The sequence below is a fragment of the Eublepharis macularius genome, chromosome 5, assembly GCF_028583425.1.
Source record: "Eublepharis macularius isolate TG4126 chromosome 5, MPM_Emac_v1.0, whole genome shotgun sequence".
NCBI classification, from domain to species: Eukaryota; Metazoa; Chordata; class Lepidosauria; order Squamata; family Eublepharidae; genus Eublepharis; species Eublepharis macularius.
In genome coordinates this window covers 54,421,931-54,439,740 of record NC_072794.1, presented here as the reverse complement: position 1 = coordinate 54,439,740, position 17,810 = coordinate 54,421,931, and the positions used below count along the sequence as shown (strand labels likewise).

The window sequence follows — 17,810 nt, the reverse complement described above, 5'->3', positions numbered from 1 at the left end:
TAAATTGTTGTCCTGTTTGTTTAGTCAGATAGCTAGTTAGCATAGGACCAGTTAAGCATCAAGAGAACTTCCTGCCAGAGAAAGTAAGAGTCTTTAGTCTTAATGAGGGAATCCAGGATTGTCTATTAGATAAGCCAGTTTATTGGGGAGCAGCTAGCAACATATACTAAGGTTTAATTGCTCTTTGTTCACTACTACTACTCCACTAGACCATGCAGTCTAAGCTCAGTCTACTTCTCTTTGCAATCTAAGCTTTTCTCTCTCTAGGACCTAGTTGAGACATCGAGATGTAGTCAGGAACTGTGTGTTGTTTTTCTTACCAAATGTACCCTTTTTACTCTATTATGTAGTAAAGTATTTTGATAGAGCTAGAACCACAGAAGTCTGTCTACCTATTTCCACTGCACTATTATCAAACTCTGCTACTCTTCAAACTTATATCTCATTGCTGTGCAACCCCCAACAGGGTTGGAGGCTTTCCCCTTTTTCCATCAAGTCAAACTGCATTTATTTTGTCCATTAAAACTTCGTAAGTATCACTAAGCCCCCAACACAGACCCAAAAGAGAATTTGAAAGAGACAGAAAACTAACAGTGATGAGCAGTTTACGTGCAGCAGCTCATCGTGCAGTTGTCACGCACAGTGATTCAATATGTGACAGATGCAATGCTAGAACCTTCTCTAAGCAGTGAAAGACCAAAAGGAAATCTGACTTCAAAACTATCAACAATTACAAAATAAACCAGGAAGAAGCTTCAGTTATAAGTCTGAAGATCTTCAAAATGCAAAATTTGCTCAGGCTAGATAGTTCCATGTTAGTTCATTTAAAGCTAAGAGATTGTGGCATATACTTTTGTGGACTGGAGCCCACTTCACCAGATGCATGAAGCAGTATCCTCAGATATATGCACAACAGTATATATAGTGGTCACAATAAGACTACTAGCATTGAAGGCTATGCCGTATTACCTGGAATGCACATCTGGGGAACTTCTTGGCTATAAAAGGAAGTTTTGGGATTTCTGAAAGCCGTTCTGGAAACAGCTACGACAGACTGGTGTGTGTTGGGACAATGTCTTGTCACAGCCACGATATCCTCATCAACTTGATCTACAAACACCTAAAAGTGTGTTTTTTGAAAAGTGGATAGAGATGTTTTAGATTCGTAGAAAAGTCACCATATCAAAACATCAAAGTGGGTCTGAAGGTTTTGGGAGGCCTGGACAAGAGACTAATGGTGCATTCTGTTAATAGCAAGGGACAGAGGAAGCAGAATGAACAAAGGGAGGAAGCACTCTGGAGACATTCATGCAGATGACTCATGCGAGTGAGTCAAGTACCACATTGGACTGGAGCTTTACATACTAATTTAGTATCCCTTTTTTGTTTCAGAACATGGTGCCTTTGTCTAAAGGTTGTCTCCAGCTTCCTTAGACCTCCTCACTGGGCAGTTCTGTAATCCCCTCAGGGGTTGGCAACCATCCCAACTCATCAACCTCGGCAGCTGACTCCTTCTTGCCTGAATAAAACCTTTAGCTCCTAGCTCTTGGTGTAATCTGTTGATCGCTTGTCTTCCTGCTATAATCCCAGTTTTGAAATTAACTTCCCCAGGTGTCGAGGGTACTGCTGCTGGATTCCACTTTGCATAAAATCGCTCTTCAGAGACCACTGAAATCTGCAAATTGAAAGAAGTAGCAATTTACCAACTAAAGCTCTTTTCTGGCACAATATTTTTGTACTGGAAGACAGTCCATAAGCTATTTCTTGGACTGCGACATACATGCTCTAATACTATAGCAATTGTATTTATAAACCTATAAAACCGTTAATGACAGAATACATACCTGATGTGGCACCAGTTCATCATACCCTCTAGTGCTTCCTGTAGCACAGCACGCCATGGAAACAATTGTGGAGCTGGGAAGGGCATCATAAGCTGATCGATGCTACCAATAAGCAGCAAAAAGAAATTCAATCAAGTCTAGCATCTAGTGTTCTTTATTTATATAACATCATAGCATACATACAGAAAATACTGAGGTTTGAAAGAGATACACAGTACTTATACTTGTCAGGTACATGCATATAATCTACTGCACTATATATTTTATTGATACAGAGTTTTAAAACCTGGCTTTATATTTGATGCAGTGAGCAAGAGACATTGACAGTACAATCCTAAAGAGAGTTATTCTTCTATGTCTGTTGAAGTCAAGGGGCTTGAAGGGTGCAATTCTGCTTAGCGTTGCACTGTAAGATTGCAGTCTCTGCATTCTCACTTGGGAGTAAGCCCTATTGAAGACAGCAGGAGTTACTTCTGAGTTATCAAGGTTGTATTCAGATGTCAGGGTCAAAAGTTGGCTTGTTTAGCCAGAGTTTGTTGTACAAACTATGGTTCAGTCCATCTGACTTAAATCTCATTTGTGTTCAAACCCTTGTTTGTCTTCCTCTGGTTTCCTGCCCAACAGGATAGGCATCCTTCTTGTACAACTGTTTTTGTGGCCTGATAGCCATGGGGGTGGGGGGGGTGGGGGGTAATGCTACACAGCCAACTGCGTTTTGTGAATTGCAGTATCTCAAACCACTTACAAAGCCTAGTGGAAGTCCTGTCTGGTGTCAAACACCCTGGTTTATTGCATGTTGCTATCTCAACTAACCATGGATTTGATCAATCCACAGTTTATAAGCCATGGTTTATCATGAATGCAGGTGGAGGCTCTTGGCTCACCTTGGCATAACTGGACACCTTTGGGCATACGTGAGTATGCAAGTGTCCTCTGGCTAAGCTACTTGAGTTCTGCAAAAAGGAGAATCACAAAGACACAATACAGAAGTCCAAGACAAGGCCTGTTCCCACAAACAATGGGCATAGTGGCAAAATACTATTTTTACTGTACCACTTCAGACTGTGGATCCACAAACGACAAAGTTCCTCCATTAAAAAGAACCACACAAAGGGGCTGCCTGATGAGGACCATTCTAAGCTTAGCTTTCTCCTCAACATGCTTCTTTTCCATGTACAGGAAGGTCATTTATACAGAGGAACTGTCAATTGTGTAATCCCCACCTGCAGTCTAAATTGAGGCTACTCAGATGCAGGACTGAACCCCATTTGCTGTTAGATCATAGAATCATAGAGTTGGAAGGGGCCATACAGACCATCTAGTCCAACCCCCTGCCCAGTGCAGGATCAGCCTAAAGCATCTCTGACAAGTATTCATCCAGCCTCTTCTTGAAAACTGCCAGTGAAGGGGAGCTCACCACCTCCCTAGGCAGCTGGTTCCACTCTTTGAACTACTCTGACTGTGAAAAAGTTTTTCCTAATATCCAGCCGGTACCTTTGTGCATGTAGTTTTAGCCCATTGCTTCGCGTCCTACCCTCTGCTGCCAACTGGAACAGCTCTTTGCCCTCCTCCAAATGACAGCCTTTCAAATATTTAAAGAGAGCAATCATGTCCCCCCTCAACCTCCTCTTCTCCAAACTAAACACTCCCAAGGCCCTCAGCCTTTCCTCATAGGGTTCAGTCTCCAGACCCCCAGATCTAACACTGTGTAGGACTTACACACCTGATGTCTGTACAGACAAAGCCTCAGTCTGTCAAAAGTGTTACTTATCACACTGTTAAATGAGATCAAGTCCAATCTCAAATACTCAAATATATCCCATTATAATACTTTCCAAGAGGACCAGAAGCTGTGAACAGCATCTAGAGATTCACAGAGGACACACTGTAGCTTATTGGAGTCTGGACTGGACCACTGAAGGCCATTTGTAGCTATTCTTTCTGGAATGTTTTAGCTGCTGGAAGCAGACTTTTTGTTAAGTGCAGCAGAAGTAAAATTAAACACATTTTAAAGTAGTGCTTAGCACCTTTCATTAGTAAGTTACAATTCAAAATAGGCATTAAAACAATCATTGCTTAATATTTATAAGAATATTTATTCTCAACTTTAATAACAAAACCTGTATTGAATAGTTAAAGTCCTTTCCCATTGCTTACTTGAATTGGACATTCATTATCATGCGTAATATCCATGAACAGAGCATGAGCGATGGCTGGCATCAGAGGCCTCAAACGTGGCTGCACAAAAGATCCAACTGGCTCTCCTCCAAAGCGGTAAACTAATCTTCCCTCTTCATGACTGTTGTACGCACTCATTGCCTCTAGAGAACAAGACTTGCATGAACACACTTACATGAAGAATCACTCATTGAGTTCCTAGTGAACAGACATGCAATCAGTATGGGACATTTAAAAACGTTCTCTCTAGCCTTTGAACTTTGCTGACAGCTACAGCCATGGTGACCACCATTACAAGGACACCAGTTAATGTGTGTGTTTTTTTAAAGGGGGGGAGACGCAATGACAACAAAAATTCAGCCAATCCACAAAAGACCATGTAGATATAGCAGGGCCAGTTGCCTAGTTTTGGTTAAAAGGTTGGTAATACGCTATAGAATTGTTCTTGCCTGTCCCTCATCCCATCGAGTATCAATTTCCCCTGATTTTAATGACTGTTAAGGGTTACATAGGTATAGATTTTAATTATGGTTATGTGCTAACCAGGCTCCTTCTTAACCAAGGCTGTTTTCAATTACAAGAGAACTTGGTTAGGTAACCATGATTAAGATCAGTGCCACGGTAATCCTTAACCATGGCTAATGCTAGTAGGGGAAAGCTGGGGGAAATTCATGTTCCAAAGTGGAGGAAGTACATAGCTTTATAGCCCACTCCTACTCCCGTATCCACAATTAACAGTATACTGTGTTATATCTCCATCATCCAAAGAGGACTGAAGTGTTCATATGACTGGATAACAGGAACGAGATGGTAGCTATTACTACTATTTGCAATATGTAAGACAGGACAGAGTCTCCAAGCTTTCTGAGCCTGCAGGCGCATTTGGAATTCTGACACAGTGTGGTGGGCACAGCAACAAAATGGCTGCTGCAGGAGACTGAGCCAACTACAAAATGGCTGCTACAGCTTACCTTACTTCATACAGTAAAGATCCCTTGTGCTGTGGAAACAGCTTCTGCCAAAGCAATGTTTTTAAAAATCTGCACAGCCAATCAAATCTCCAATGGCCAATCAGAAGCCTTGCTGGGCAAGCCCTACCTACTTTCTAAAAACACTTGGCAGACACCATAAAATGTGTCCTGGGCACAATTGTCAGGGGCCCCTGATGTAAGACAAACTTGTTAAGTTATAAATCTTGAGTGCATTGTTATGTATTTACAAGAGAGATAAAATCAGTATTTTGTCAATTCATTTCCATCATGCACAATCTCAAGGGAAAAAAAGAGCAATTCACAGCAAGCCTACCTCTTATTAAAGAGCTAATGCCCAGCTTATTCACAAAGACATTATCCAGCTCCTCACTTCCAGTGAACAGTTCAGCCACTACATACAAATTGGGCCGCAATTTTCTAGCCGTGTCCAGCATGTACTGCAAAAAGCACAGCCGAGGAAGCCATAGACAAGGAAAAGGCAGAACAGAAGAAAAGAAAGGACACAAGGCTAGGCATGGATTTGGACAGCAGGGAAAATGCCACACAGCAAAAAAGAAAAGAAAAGCCAAAGAAATAAGAATCAAACACAGTTAAGTTAGGACAATGCAGGAAAGTTAGCACAAGAATTGAGACATAAACGGAAGAAAAATGGGTAAATAAAAGGGAGGGAAGAGTAGAAGGTATTTGAATTTGCAAAAGAGACAAGAATAGAATAAATACAAAAACACAAAATTAGTTTGATATTAAGAGGCTGATTAATACACAGCAATCCTGCATCAATCCTTCCAGGCATGACTCTGGGGTTTTTTGTACCTCTAACCAGACTGGTAATTCCAAGGCGGTTGACAAAGACATTGTCAATGTACTCACTGCCCGTGAAGAGTTCAGCTATCACATAAAGATTAGGTCTGACTGACCTGGCTGCTGCCAGCATCTCCTACAGATTACAATACATGTTTTTAATCAGCTTCCTTATAGCATGCAAGTTTCCAATAGCGTGTGATACAGATGTTACCCAGGCACAACATGCTTCTCAAAATGAATGGAATAAATAGTAACCAGACATGATGAAAAAGAATAAGGTTTCACTCTCCCAATGAAATCAGTGAGATTTTAAAAGATCTTGGCCTGGATCAATCCCATAATAGCACTTTAGATCTCATCAATCAATCCAAGCAGACTTTGTGGAGATGAATCTTTCCCAAATCTGCTTTCTCACTGCAGTCCTGGAAAATCTGCTATTATAGGCCAGGATATCCTTGAAAATGGCACAGGATGCAGTGCAAAAGCAATTCAAGGCCAGCCCATTTCTTATTATGGTGTTAGCACCTGGTCAAGTTTGCTTAAGATGGGTCTTCAACAAAAGAAGTCCTCATGCTCTACCACCATAATATATATTGAGGGAACATCCTGAAGTCTTCCTTTATCCTGTCTCCATGTTCCACTTTTGGAAACTCATCGATTATCCTTTTACAGAGATGCCAATTTAATCATTCCTCATTTTGCAGCAGTGAAGTGCGGCTAAGGACCACAAATACATAAGATGTTGGAGGAAAAAGATTGTTTTTTCCCCACTGTGGAGGGGAATTTTTACTGAAGAGCAACCAAGGGGAAAATACTAAGGACTATAGTTCCCACCACTGGTTCAACCAATCAGGTATGAAGCCTTTTCTCCTTGTTCCCACTTCTCATTAGAAGGGGGGGAAAGCTGTTCGGTGACTGATCATATGCCTTTTGGCTTTGGAAGCAGAAGTCAGGAAGACCTACTGAATTTCTAGTAAAGTACTAGAGATTGTCTTAGTCAAACCATTGCCTCTCAGCATTGGATCAAGCCTGCATACGAGGACCACAACAGGGGATTACATTAACACTGTTCCTACAAGTATCACTGAGGATTTACTTGAGATAATTTCAGCATACAAAAAATATCCTATGACTCCCTTCTAGAGTAAGGACCAAGCTACAAGTGACGAAGGACACTTGAAAGGCAAGTGGATTGAGTGAAGCGCAAGTGAACAGGGAGAAATACACTTGCCGTTCAAGTGTCATTTGTCACTTGTAGCTTCGCCCTAAGTTGTAGGAAGAAGACTTGGCATAATGGAGCGATAGGATCCGCATAAAAACTTGCTTCAACAAAGACATTTCTCCATCCAAGGAAGCCTTTTTCCATCAGAAAAAAGTTATTCTCCATCGGAGGTAGTCATTCTCTTTAGAACAAAGATTTAGCACAAGACAGCATCCAATTTAGTAGAAAGGAGTAAAAAAAATCCAACCCATCATTACTATTGTCTAAACCAGTAATACTCATTCAGTGGCTCAGGAGCCACATGTGGCTCTTTGACATGCTACCTGTCACTCATTGCTAATCTAGCACTCTTTCCATGTTCCAGGAAAGTGAGCAAGGAACACGCCTGGTAGGGCTTGTGGTTGGGAGGTGGTTTCCACAATGAAACAGCTGCCACTAGAGGGACTGGAGAATGGGTAAGCTTGAGCCTCTCTGAGCTGCGGGCCTCATTCCAAAAATGAAAGTAAAGGATCTTCTCTGCAGCTTCTATGCTCTCAACCTAGCACCACAGCAACTGCGAGGATGAGAGCAAAGCTGATTACGAGGAAGAGAGAGTGAAGCCATGACAGCAGCCATCCAGGAAAAGAGGAAGCCGTTCTTCGTGAGGTAGTGGTAGTTTTATTCCCTTTTCTGAAGCCATCTGGTCCTTCTCCAGGCACTGTGGCAATCTCACTCTCTTGCCTAATCTGCTATGCCTCATGCTGAGGAAAGAGCATGAAGGCAGAGAGGAAAGCCCTTCCTCTCATGACTGAGACCCAAGGGCTGGTTAAGTTTCAACAGTGGTGGAAAGTGACACCCTACACACGGTGAGGTACTCTGGTAATCTAAAAAGTGATCGTTGCATACAATATTAATAATTATACATATGATTGTATGAATGTGTTCCACGGGCTTTTTGGATTATTGATAATTACAAATATGGTTCTCTGTGAGCCATGATGTGAGTACCTGAGGATTGTACACATTTTTTTTGCCTCACAACAACTGTTTGAGGTAAACTAGACTGAGAAACTGCAACTAAACCTGTATTATGTAGCAAGCTTCAAGTATCTGAAGTCACATCTCACTTGTCCAAGTCCAACAGTACCAGTACACCACAAAAACAGAGGAAAAAAATCAGCGATTGCCCACTATTAACTAGTTAAAAATATCTTGCAATTAGGAAGCATGTTCAGAGGGCCCTGGCCACACAGAAAATGTCCAGAAAAAAAGGAAACTTTAACTTGTGATGAAAAACACCTGGTGTATACACACACTTAAAATGGGTTTCACATCTATTAACACATTTTAGGGTTTTTGTACAATGATGCTTTATTTTTCTATACCTCAGCCACATGAAGAGGTGTTGAGTGACAGTTGTCAAGACGTACACCATGGAAATATTTGGCAGTCATTTCAGTATATTTTTTCATGTGAGCCCAGAGATATGGACAGTCTTGTGGTTTGTTCCCATAACGCAGTTTCACGCTGTCACCCCAGCAAATAAGCTCCCTTCTCAAGTAGACATTTGAACCTGTAAAAAAATCAAGATGCTAATTTAGGTACATAGTATACTGGCCTTTTTGCATTTCTTTCTAATCTTGTAATCCACCTTGAGTTTCAACAAGAAAAGTGGACTTTAAATGAATATAATTGTTTTCAAGAGCCTTGCTCATGTTAGAAATGGAAACATTTCAACTTATGCATTACAAAAACAATCTAGGGGTAGTGGTTGTGGGTTTTCCGGGCTGTATTGCCATGGTCTTGGCATTGTAGTTCCTGACGTTTCGCCAGCAGCTGTGGCTGGCATCTTCAGAGGTGTAGCACCAAAAGACAGAGATCTCTCAGTGTCAAAAGATCTCTGTCTTTTGGTGCTACACCTCTGAAGATGCCAGCCACAGCTGCTGGCGAAACGTCAGGAACTACAATGCCAAGACCACGGCAATACAGCCCGGAAAACCCACAACCACCATCGTTCTCCGGCCGTGAAAGCCTTCGACAATCTAGGGGTAACTTGTTCAGTATCGAAACTCAGTTTGGAGCAGTTTTGCTACAAAACACTGAGTTTTAAAAAGTAGTTATGTTCTGCTGTGGAACAGCTTGTTGTGGTTTGTGTGGAAGGCTCCTTCTTCCTTGATATTCAGGTACAGTTAAAAACGGAATAATTCAGAAGAGCTTCTGAGGGAACGTAGATGTGGAAATCATTTCCGAAGCTCTAGTTTGCAGATGTGGTGGGTATTTTTAAAACATTGTTTTATAGTAAATCGTTATTTTAAGAGGTATAGTTTTTAATAACAGATTTTAATATTGTTGCATGCCACCTTGGGTCCTTTGGGGCATGGCACAAATATTTTAAGTATATAAATCTGCAAAAATTTCAGGAAACCAGGATTCCAATAAAACCTGAGTCTATTAATGTGTTGCAGAAATAAACTACTGTACAATTATTACTGCCAATTTGCCACAATAGCCTTGTTCAGCTACAAAAATAGAAGGCAAGATAAAAACGTTCAGTTTCACAAACCTGGTTCAGCAAAGTTTCTCAGAGGATCATCTCCCATTACCCAGCCATTATGGGCCATGAAATAACTCGCTTTATCAGGCTGATGAATCATAGCTTCGTCTTCTTCTAGGGTTAATTCTTTAAATGGGTAGGTAAAGTACCTGCAGTATGCAGAAATTATTTTGTCTTGCATCAGACAGCATGCAACTTTAAATGACAACCAAGATACATCTTTTTATACATACTAGCTACTTTATGCTCATTAATATAAAGATATATTGTCGAAGGCTTTCACGGCCGGAGAACGATGGTTGTTGTGGGTTTTCCGGGCTGTATTGCCGTGGTCTTGGCATTGTAGAACTACAATGCCAAGACCACGGCAATACAGCCCGGAAAACCCCCAACAACCATCAATATAAAGATACTTTGCATAAAGGAAAAAAGAACATTTACTGTTGCAAAAATGGCTGTTTGCTTTGAAATTAAGACCTTTTTTCTGTTTCAGCAAACTATTATCATGTTAGATCAAAATCATGAACAGTTATTGCCATCTAAATGGATACAGTAGTCTAACTGCAGATTAGATTTTATATCACATCTACATACATGGTGTATGTTTTAAAAGACATTCTTTCCTTTGATTGGCTTTAATTCAGTCATTATAGCACATCTGAAATCAAATTACTTATGCATTTAATCATTCACTATATATTAAAAATCTTTAAGTACTGCCCCTTACAAAGCAAGCAAACAAACTCCCCCCTCCTCACATTTAACACAGCTGCTGTGTAGATGGATACCTTGGCTCTATTCATTCAAATAATCATGATTTGTTATGAAACCAGGATTTGGATTGCAGATAATTATTAAAAATCCTTGTTTGCCTTGACAAATGCTTGATTCATCACCTTTGTTCTTTCTCTTGCCTGCCCTGCTGTGACCTAAGAAGTATCCCAACCTGTATGGGAGTAAGGCAGTGCCAGAAACCAAGCCAAGATGTCCATGATGGCATATAATGCAAAAACACTGTTAAGATGAAGGTTAAATAAACCTATTTCAAACCATGGTTTTGGATCCTGGTTTGACATGTCCTAACTAACCACAGTTAGTGGAGCGACTTGTGTCCTGATGATCACACTAACAATAGTTAGTTTAACTAAACCATGATTTCTGACCTGAGCCATTAGTTGTGAGTGTGCAAATGTTTTCTTGTGAACATCAATAGTCACCAGTCACATGTGAATGCTGACAACCACAATAATTTGGTAAATGTCTGAAAAATGTGTATTTTGAACATACACCAGGAAATGCTGACAATCAAGGGTGATAATCAAGGCAAAATGACCATATTAACTAGTTTAACATCTGAGTTTTTAGATATTCACAGAATTTTAATGGTACTATTTAACATTGTTATATGAAAGCAAACACTCACTGTAGCAAATTTCATATATGTAATGCATTTTTTCTTTAAAAAGTTACATAAAAAGAGAATTTTCTGTAGTATCCTATGCTTTGGTAATATATTAAACTCTCTTGTTAAGGAAGCTAAATAATTACCATCATTCATTTGTTTTAAAGTACATTTTTTTCAACATGAAACGAGATACAATACCTTGTAACTAAAGGATTCTTTCTAGTTATAGCACCTAGCTTAGGACCATGACCGGCCAGTCGTTCATAGTTCACTGTTGCCAAGATGCAAATAACTGCCTAGAAGTCATTAAAACAATTGTTTCAATAAAACTAACAATTCAATGGAAACTATCAACAACGCACAAAGAATTTCAAAAGTTTCATTATCAGTATCACCTGCTCTTGGTGGTAATTTGTTTGCCGGTACTGTTCACCATTTAGCTCCTCGATTCGCTTTCGGAACCACTTACAACACTCTTCTATTGCAGCAGGCCCATTGCTAAATAAATACACAAGATAAATTCATTAAACTGGGTCGAAACAACTTCCAAATGAAAAAGGTCAGAAGATAAACTCAGTATTGAATACAGGCATAAATACAAAAGAAGTCAATACCATCCAACTCTACTGCAAACACCAAATTTCTGTAATAAAGCCAGTAAGGTATTTTTCTACATGTGGAGTACCCTTTGCCGCACCCCTGAATAAAAACTGTACAGCCTGAAAGGAATTGGAGTTTTGGATATTCAGGAACCATACTTTTCTAGAGTTATCTTTGCATTAAATATATTCATGATGTCAGAGGTCTAGAACCACCGTACTATTTGTGCATACGAAGGTTTCTGAGCCAGGTAAGAACTGTAAACTGTAACGGATAAAGACCTACAGTGGTAAGGTCTCGAGGACTGCTGTAGGTCTTTATCCTTTATGGTGTAGTTTACTACGCGGTGCCCCTCTTGTTATTTATCTCTAAGAACTGAAAACTAGCAAGGAAAATGGGAACAGTTTCTTAGAAAATCGAGCACCTCTTAGTCTATGTTTATTGGACTCCCATTTGGCTATGAGTGAGGTAAGAATGTTCCAACAACATTCAACATTTGAATGGCATTCTAATTTCTTCTCCAGCAAAAGCATGCACTACCAGACATTTCAGTATTTAAAATATACCAAGTGATGCAGTACCTATGTGGTATGAACGTGTTCAGTGCAATGTTCATATCTACAGTACATCCGAGTCTCTTAAATTCAGGATCCTGAATGATAGCAAGATGCTGACTGGGATCAGTTTTAACTTTTGAGCCACCTGTTGTAGCATTGAGAAAACGAAAATTTTGAAATGAATTTAAAAGGCATTATATCGTCAATCATGCTATTCCAGTTTCTTTGAGAAACCAAGATGCAAACAGACACAATCTAGCAGCCCCTCTGTGGGTGCAGAAGGAGAAACCACTCACTTTCTTCAAGAGTCAGAGAGACAACAGAAGGCAGCTAGCACTCCAGGCCAGTATTTTTATTTTCCCAGAGTGAGGTTTACACAGAGAAACCACAGAACCCATTTATGCCAAGTTATCTCATATGGCTTATGCTTAACAGAACAGCAATAAGGCTGCCGGGAAGTCACCTGACCCCGTGCATCTCCAAATGCATCTCCCACACCTCCCCAGAAAGACACCCATAGTCTACCTGAAAACCACTTGCTCCTTTGCAAGGCTTCTCGCACAGGTTGTGACAAATGATCCCGCACCTGATTCTGTAGCAGTAAACTGTTCATGGCATACTCTGACAACAAATGAAAAGTTTCCAGCTGTCTAGTGAGCACATCACAGATAAAAGCCATCTACAATGGGCCATGGGTAGAGATTCAGGAATGGATTTATACATACAGGACTGCTTCAGGGGAGTACACAGAACAGATGCCACAAACCTTGACCCTTTCCAAGTATCATGCAAGACCAACTTCACCAAGGAAAGACCACCCAAGGATTCACTAACACAAATAAAGACAGGAGGGAGTCACACAGATCCTACAAAGAGATGCTGGTTTCACAATTTTGAATGCAGGGGTAGGGGAGAATTTGCAAAACATGCATTTTCCTCTGAAAACTGAAAGGAGTAATTCATTTTTTGGCAGTCACATTCACTGTCTTGCTCAACTCCCATTTCCTTCCTAAAACATATTCTGACCAGTTTTTATTTACTAGCCAGGATCCAGAGAACTGTCAAGTTATTTCAATGGAATCAAGGGTGCTTTAGACTTATTTTTCCTCAAATGGCAGGTACTAAAATGCTGGGTGACAAACTGCTGCTTAAACTGAAGGGAGCTTCAAAAGCAGTTTGAAGCATCACACAACATGAAGGGGTGTGGGTGGGAAAGAGAGCATGATTTTTTTAAAAGTTAAAATCCTGAGCATAATCCCTATGCTTGAGCTAAAGCAACTCTCTGGATCCCAGCCATAACAGAAACGCATGAATTCACAAACAAGCTTTTCTTTTTTTTACCTTGAGTTAAAAGAGTTTTAAATTGTTGCACTGCTTTGTTAATATCTACTTGGAAGAATTCCCATAATCTTATCTTGGGATAAACATCCTCATAAATGACTTTACGTATACACTGCAAAAAATAAAATAAATAAGAATGTCAGGTAAGTAAGCAAAATTAAGTGTCGCATATTTCAGTATAAATGGATTTGTATCCAAACACTTTCGATATATTCGTTATATGACTGACAATGTGCAATGCTGTAAGAAAGCAACCTGAGAAGCAAATGCTTTAGGCTTATTTAGAGATGATGGAGCCAATCTTGAGCAGCACCATAGCAGAAATACACATGCACATTAGTTGCCTGCATAAAAACAAGAATTCAAGGCAATTGGCAGTGCCATCCTAAGAACAATTTCAGTGGGACTAAGCTCCACTGAACAGATCTTCATAGGATTCTGAGTAGTTGTTAATAGTTTTGAGTAGTTCTGCTTAGGATTGTTCTCTCTGAAATCCAAAGGCAATCACAAAAACCACCAATATAGAAAAACACAGTAGCCAAAACTAGCTTACAAACCGCATATAAAGCCAGACACATGAAGGATAAAGATAACTATCAGTCATGACTACCCAAATGGAGAAGGTTTTCAAATGTTTTAACTGAACTTTATTACATGTCCAGGAAGGTAATTTACAATGCCTCCCTAAGCAGATCTACTCAGAACGCTATTCAGGTATATTAAAAGGGGCTTATTCTCAGGAAAACGATTTTAGGATTGCACTGTAAAGAAGCCTGCCTGGTAAAAGATTTGCACAAAGCAGGGATGAAACTTTTCTCATGCAGCAAGATCATTTGCTATTAAGTGAAACATAGAGCTCGAAGGTACCCCTAAGGGTCATCTAGTCTAGCCCCTTGCACAATGCAGGAAATTCACAGCTATTTCCCCCCTCACCTCCCCCAGTGACCCCTACTCTATGCCCATGTTTTTCATTTTCTTACATTCAAGTGATGCTCGTTTTCAATCAATGGAGGCACCCCTTTGTCACTGCATTTGCCAGCAGCCATCTTACAGGTTAAATGCCAAAGGGCTCTGTCCAAAAGCCAGGCTGGTTTCAAGTGAGGAGAATTGACAAGATTGTATGCGCATTCTGGATGGTGAGTGATCCATTCACTGTTTGCAGCTTAGAGAAAAATAAAAAACAAAAGAAACCACCATCCAGAATAAGAAACAAACTAGTGAGAAAAATACAAGTTTTTTTCCAACAGGTGCACTTGGATAATATATCAATACACTATATCAACAATACTTTCATAGAGGTTTTATTGTAGGACACAAGGAAACCAACATTCTGAACAGATTGGAATTGAACCTGCAGGTAAGTTCTATGTACAAAACACAGTATTCTTCCACTCTCTATTGCAGCATAAGTTGCTTTTCCTTAACCTAAAACATCCTCTTACCATGACACAAGTTCATTTGGAACTTGGCATTCTGTCCCATGAAGATTTGCTTTTCACTGAAGATCTGACCTTTACAAACGTGGACCTCTGCCATCGTAACAGCTAAAAGCAGCCAGCTAACTGAAGTGACATAATAAGGCTGCACTGAACCTGAGCACTTTTCAGGCTTCACTCATCTGCACAAGGCTTTTGATGTTTCCATCACTTCAGACAATTCTATAATTTGCAAAGTAGTATGTTTTTCCTTTTAAAAAAGGAAAGGAAAAACTTTGTATTCCTCATCCTCACACAGAGAAGTCACCACAAACGATGCAGTTTATTACAATTCTGTTAGTTTGCCTTGAGGCATTTTGTAAGCAATAAATTATCAGATTAGGATAATTATGAATCTTTACTAACTTTCCTTAAATCATCACCGACTACCCATCAAAGGTTATCTTGGAGTTTTGAGACCGCATCATTTTACATTGTACCAAAACCAATATACAAATGCTAGTTGCAAGAGAACAAAGCTTACTGCTTTTAAAAGTTACTTTGCTCAATTTATACATTTGAGCAACTATATGCCAAATTTACCAAACTCTGACTGCTGACTCAACTTTATAACAATGGAAATGATTATCTATCTAGTAGTTGCTATTTCTGGTGAGTTAATGGGATGCTGAACACACAATATTAAGGAAATGTTTATATTGGATTAGAAATATAATCAGTTAGAAAGGTTAACAATAAAGACATATTGGAACAGGGATGAAGTATACACATAGGAATATGGGTGACTTTTGACATTCATGCCCTGTAACTAGCAAGTCAGTAATGTTTCTGGGAAGAATGTCAGTGTTAGAGCTAATGAAGCTCTTAAACCCACTATTTAGCTCCAAAAGGGAATGTTGTACACTGTACATACAGTGGGGCACACACTGAAATCAGCCTCTGCATGGCTGTCGTACCATGCCAAAGAAGTGACATCTAAAATTTCTCCTCTTGTCTTCACTCTAACAACATAAAATTTTCATGTCAGTACTAGGTGCTGTCAAAAATATGTAATGCTAGTTTGAAATTCTCCATGGGATACAGGCATATCCCATGATGATCAGTGAAGTTAGAATGCTAAAAGATACCATCTATTACAACAGGACTTTAGCAGGAAGATTGCCTTTATTCTTCATAAAAGAAGCCAGAATTTAGGGCAGAACAGAAAAACCAGATACTAGCAATATACTTGAACCTATTTGTACACATGTCGTTACAGCAGTCAATGGAAGTTGAAACTTGCAGATGATTTCATGATGATAGTACTTTATAGGTCCACAAAAAGGATGACCAAGACAATGAAAATAAACATACCAGTGTGATTGTAGACTACATCTGTAATACATAGCATATTCCACTCATTTTTCATTTTTTCTACTAGTCTTCCGATTTCATTCCAAGAACACTTTCTATTAGGGCTTGAAAAATCAGGATTTATTTCTAATTGGTCAGCCAATGAATAACATGATCTAGATAGTCCAAGTTTCTGCACTGGGGTCAAGTGAATCATGTTGTAACCTACAAAGCAATAAGACACTATGTTAATATATATGTGGACATTTTTTCTCACCCTGGAGAGCATACAGTGAACAGATAAGCACTGATCAGCCTTACAGGACATGTGGAGACACCGCAGTAAAGCACCACCTGGGAACCCTATGCATGCTTCCTCAAATGCTCCAAAGTCCAGACAAAAGGCAGAATTTTTTAATTAGCACAGACTTGTACTTTCCCTGTTTCAAAGAAAAACGCCCTTATAAAGCAATATACCTGCAGTCAAAGTTAGATTAAGAATCAACATAGTTCTTACCAGATTCTTTTGCCACTCTAAGACAATCCTCCCAGTCATCAAATGGTCCCAGACACTTTGCCAGGAATGTCTGGAGTGTAACACAATCCAAGGGCAATTCATGATTGTCAGCACCAACACGCAAAATAGGGTCCACAACTATGTAGCCTCCACCACTTTTCTGAGCTCTGAAATAAAGATTTATCTCTCAACAATTCAGATGAAAATGTTGGGTCACCCACTTGTTATAACTGAGGCCTGCTTAGAAAAAAATGGGGGAGGGACTTGCTATTTTAAACATTTTAATATGCTTAGTAATGCCACAGAAGACATTCATGGTACATTCAAGTTCTGAAGTCATTTCCTTAAAATTATTTAAGAGAAATAGACAGGAAGTTCTGAAATTTGACATTATGATGCTAGAAGAGTCAAAAGTATTAAATGCTTTCTCCTCTAACTTGTTTACTTAGCAAAGATAAGATAAATAACTTCAGTTTTCAAGATGCTTCCATACCATCAGTGTTATATTTATACAGTACTTTGAACACTAAACTACTTTATATACACCATTTCACTAAGTATTAAACAACAAAGTAGGCCACTATCATCCCTATGCTGCTGATGGGGGCAAGGATGAAGGACAGTGGCTACCTAGCCAGTCTACAGCATATGCAAGATTTGATCTGGGGACATTCATGCCACTACATCACACCATCTGTATAAGAATTTAGAAAAACACAACATTAGAAGCAAACTCTCTATTCCCTCCCAATAGATGTCCTCTCAAATCATATCTACATCTGAAGACTTACGAGAGTGACTGATGCAACTGCAATATCCAAGACCTTTCTGTAAGGAAGAATGCACATAGTCTGGCTCTCATATCACATAGTTTCTTCTTAGCAATCTGACTTGCAAAAGCTCACCCATAACTTTAGAGAGCAACATAAGAACAGAGATCTAGACCAAGGACTAACAGAACACAACTGTATAATAAATCAAGCATGTTGAGACTAGTACTGGCTCCAAAGAAAGGTAGAAAACTTCAGGAATTTCTACACATTTACAGA

At 39.6% G+C, this 17,810-nt stretch overlaps 1 protein-coding gene across 3 annotated transcripts in view; it reads right to left on the bottom strand.

The window, feature by feature from the left end:
* Positions 1 to 17,810, bottom strand: part of AGL (amylo-alpha-1, 6-glucosidase, 4-alpha-glucanotransferase) — a 56,838-nt gene that overhangs the window by 28,426 nt on the left and 10,602 nt on the right. For 2 of the 3 annotated variants that reach the window (XM_054979575.1, XM_054979574.1), the window contains exons 4-17: positions 16,762 to 16,928; positions 16,266 to 16,469; positions 14,457 to 14,638; positions 13,477 to 13,588; positions 12,160 to 12,280; positions 11,374 to 11,476; positions 11,177 to 11,274; positions 9,583 to 9,722; positions 8,405 to 8,592; positions 5,328 to 5,451; positions 4,002 to 4,165; positions 1,845 to 1,946; positions 1,520 to 1,675; positions 970 to 1,120 (exon numbers count right to left, since the gene is read on the bottom strand). In XM_054979575.1, the coding sequence (XP_054835550.1) occupies positions 970 to 1,120; positions 1,520 to 1,675; positions 1,845 to 1,946; positions 4,002 to 4,165; positions 5,328 to 5,451; positions 8,405 to 8,592; positions 9,583 to 9,722; positions 11,177 to 11,274; positions 11,374 to 11,476; positions 12,160 to 12,280; positions 13,477 to 13,588; positions 14,457 to 14,638; positions 16,266 to 16,469; positions 16,762 to 16,928 (2,012 nt within the window). Of the gene's footprint in view, positions 1 to 969; positions 1,121 to 1,519; positions 1,676 to 1,844; positions 1,947 to 4,001; positions 4,166 to 5,327; positions 5,452 to 5,827; positions 5,952 to 8,404; positions 8,593 to 9,582; positions 9,723 to 11,176; positions 11,275 to 11,373; positions 11,477 to 12,159; positions 12,281 to 13,476; positions 13,589 to 14,456; positions 14,639 to 16,265; positions 16,470 to 16,761; positions 16,929 to 17,810 lie in introns of all 3 variants that reach the window. The other variant, XM_054979576.1, reaches the window with a different exon arrangement.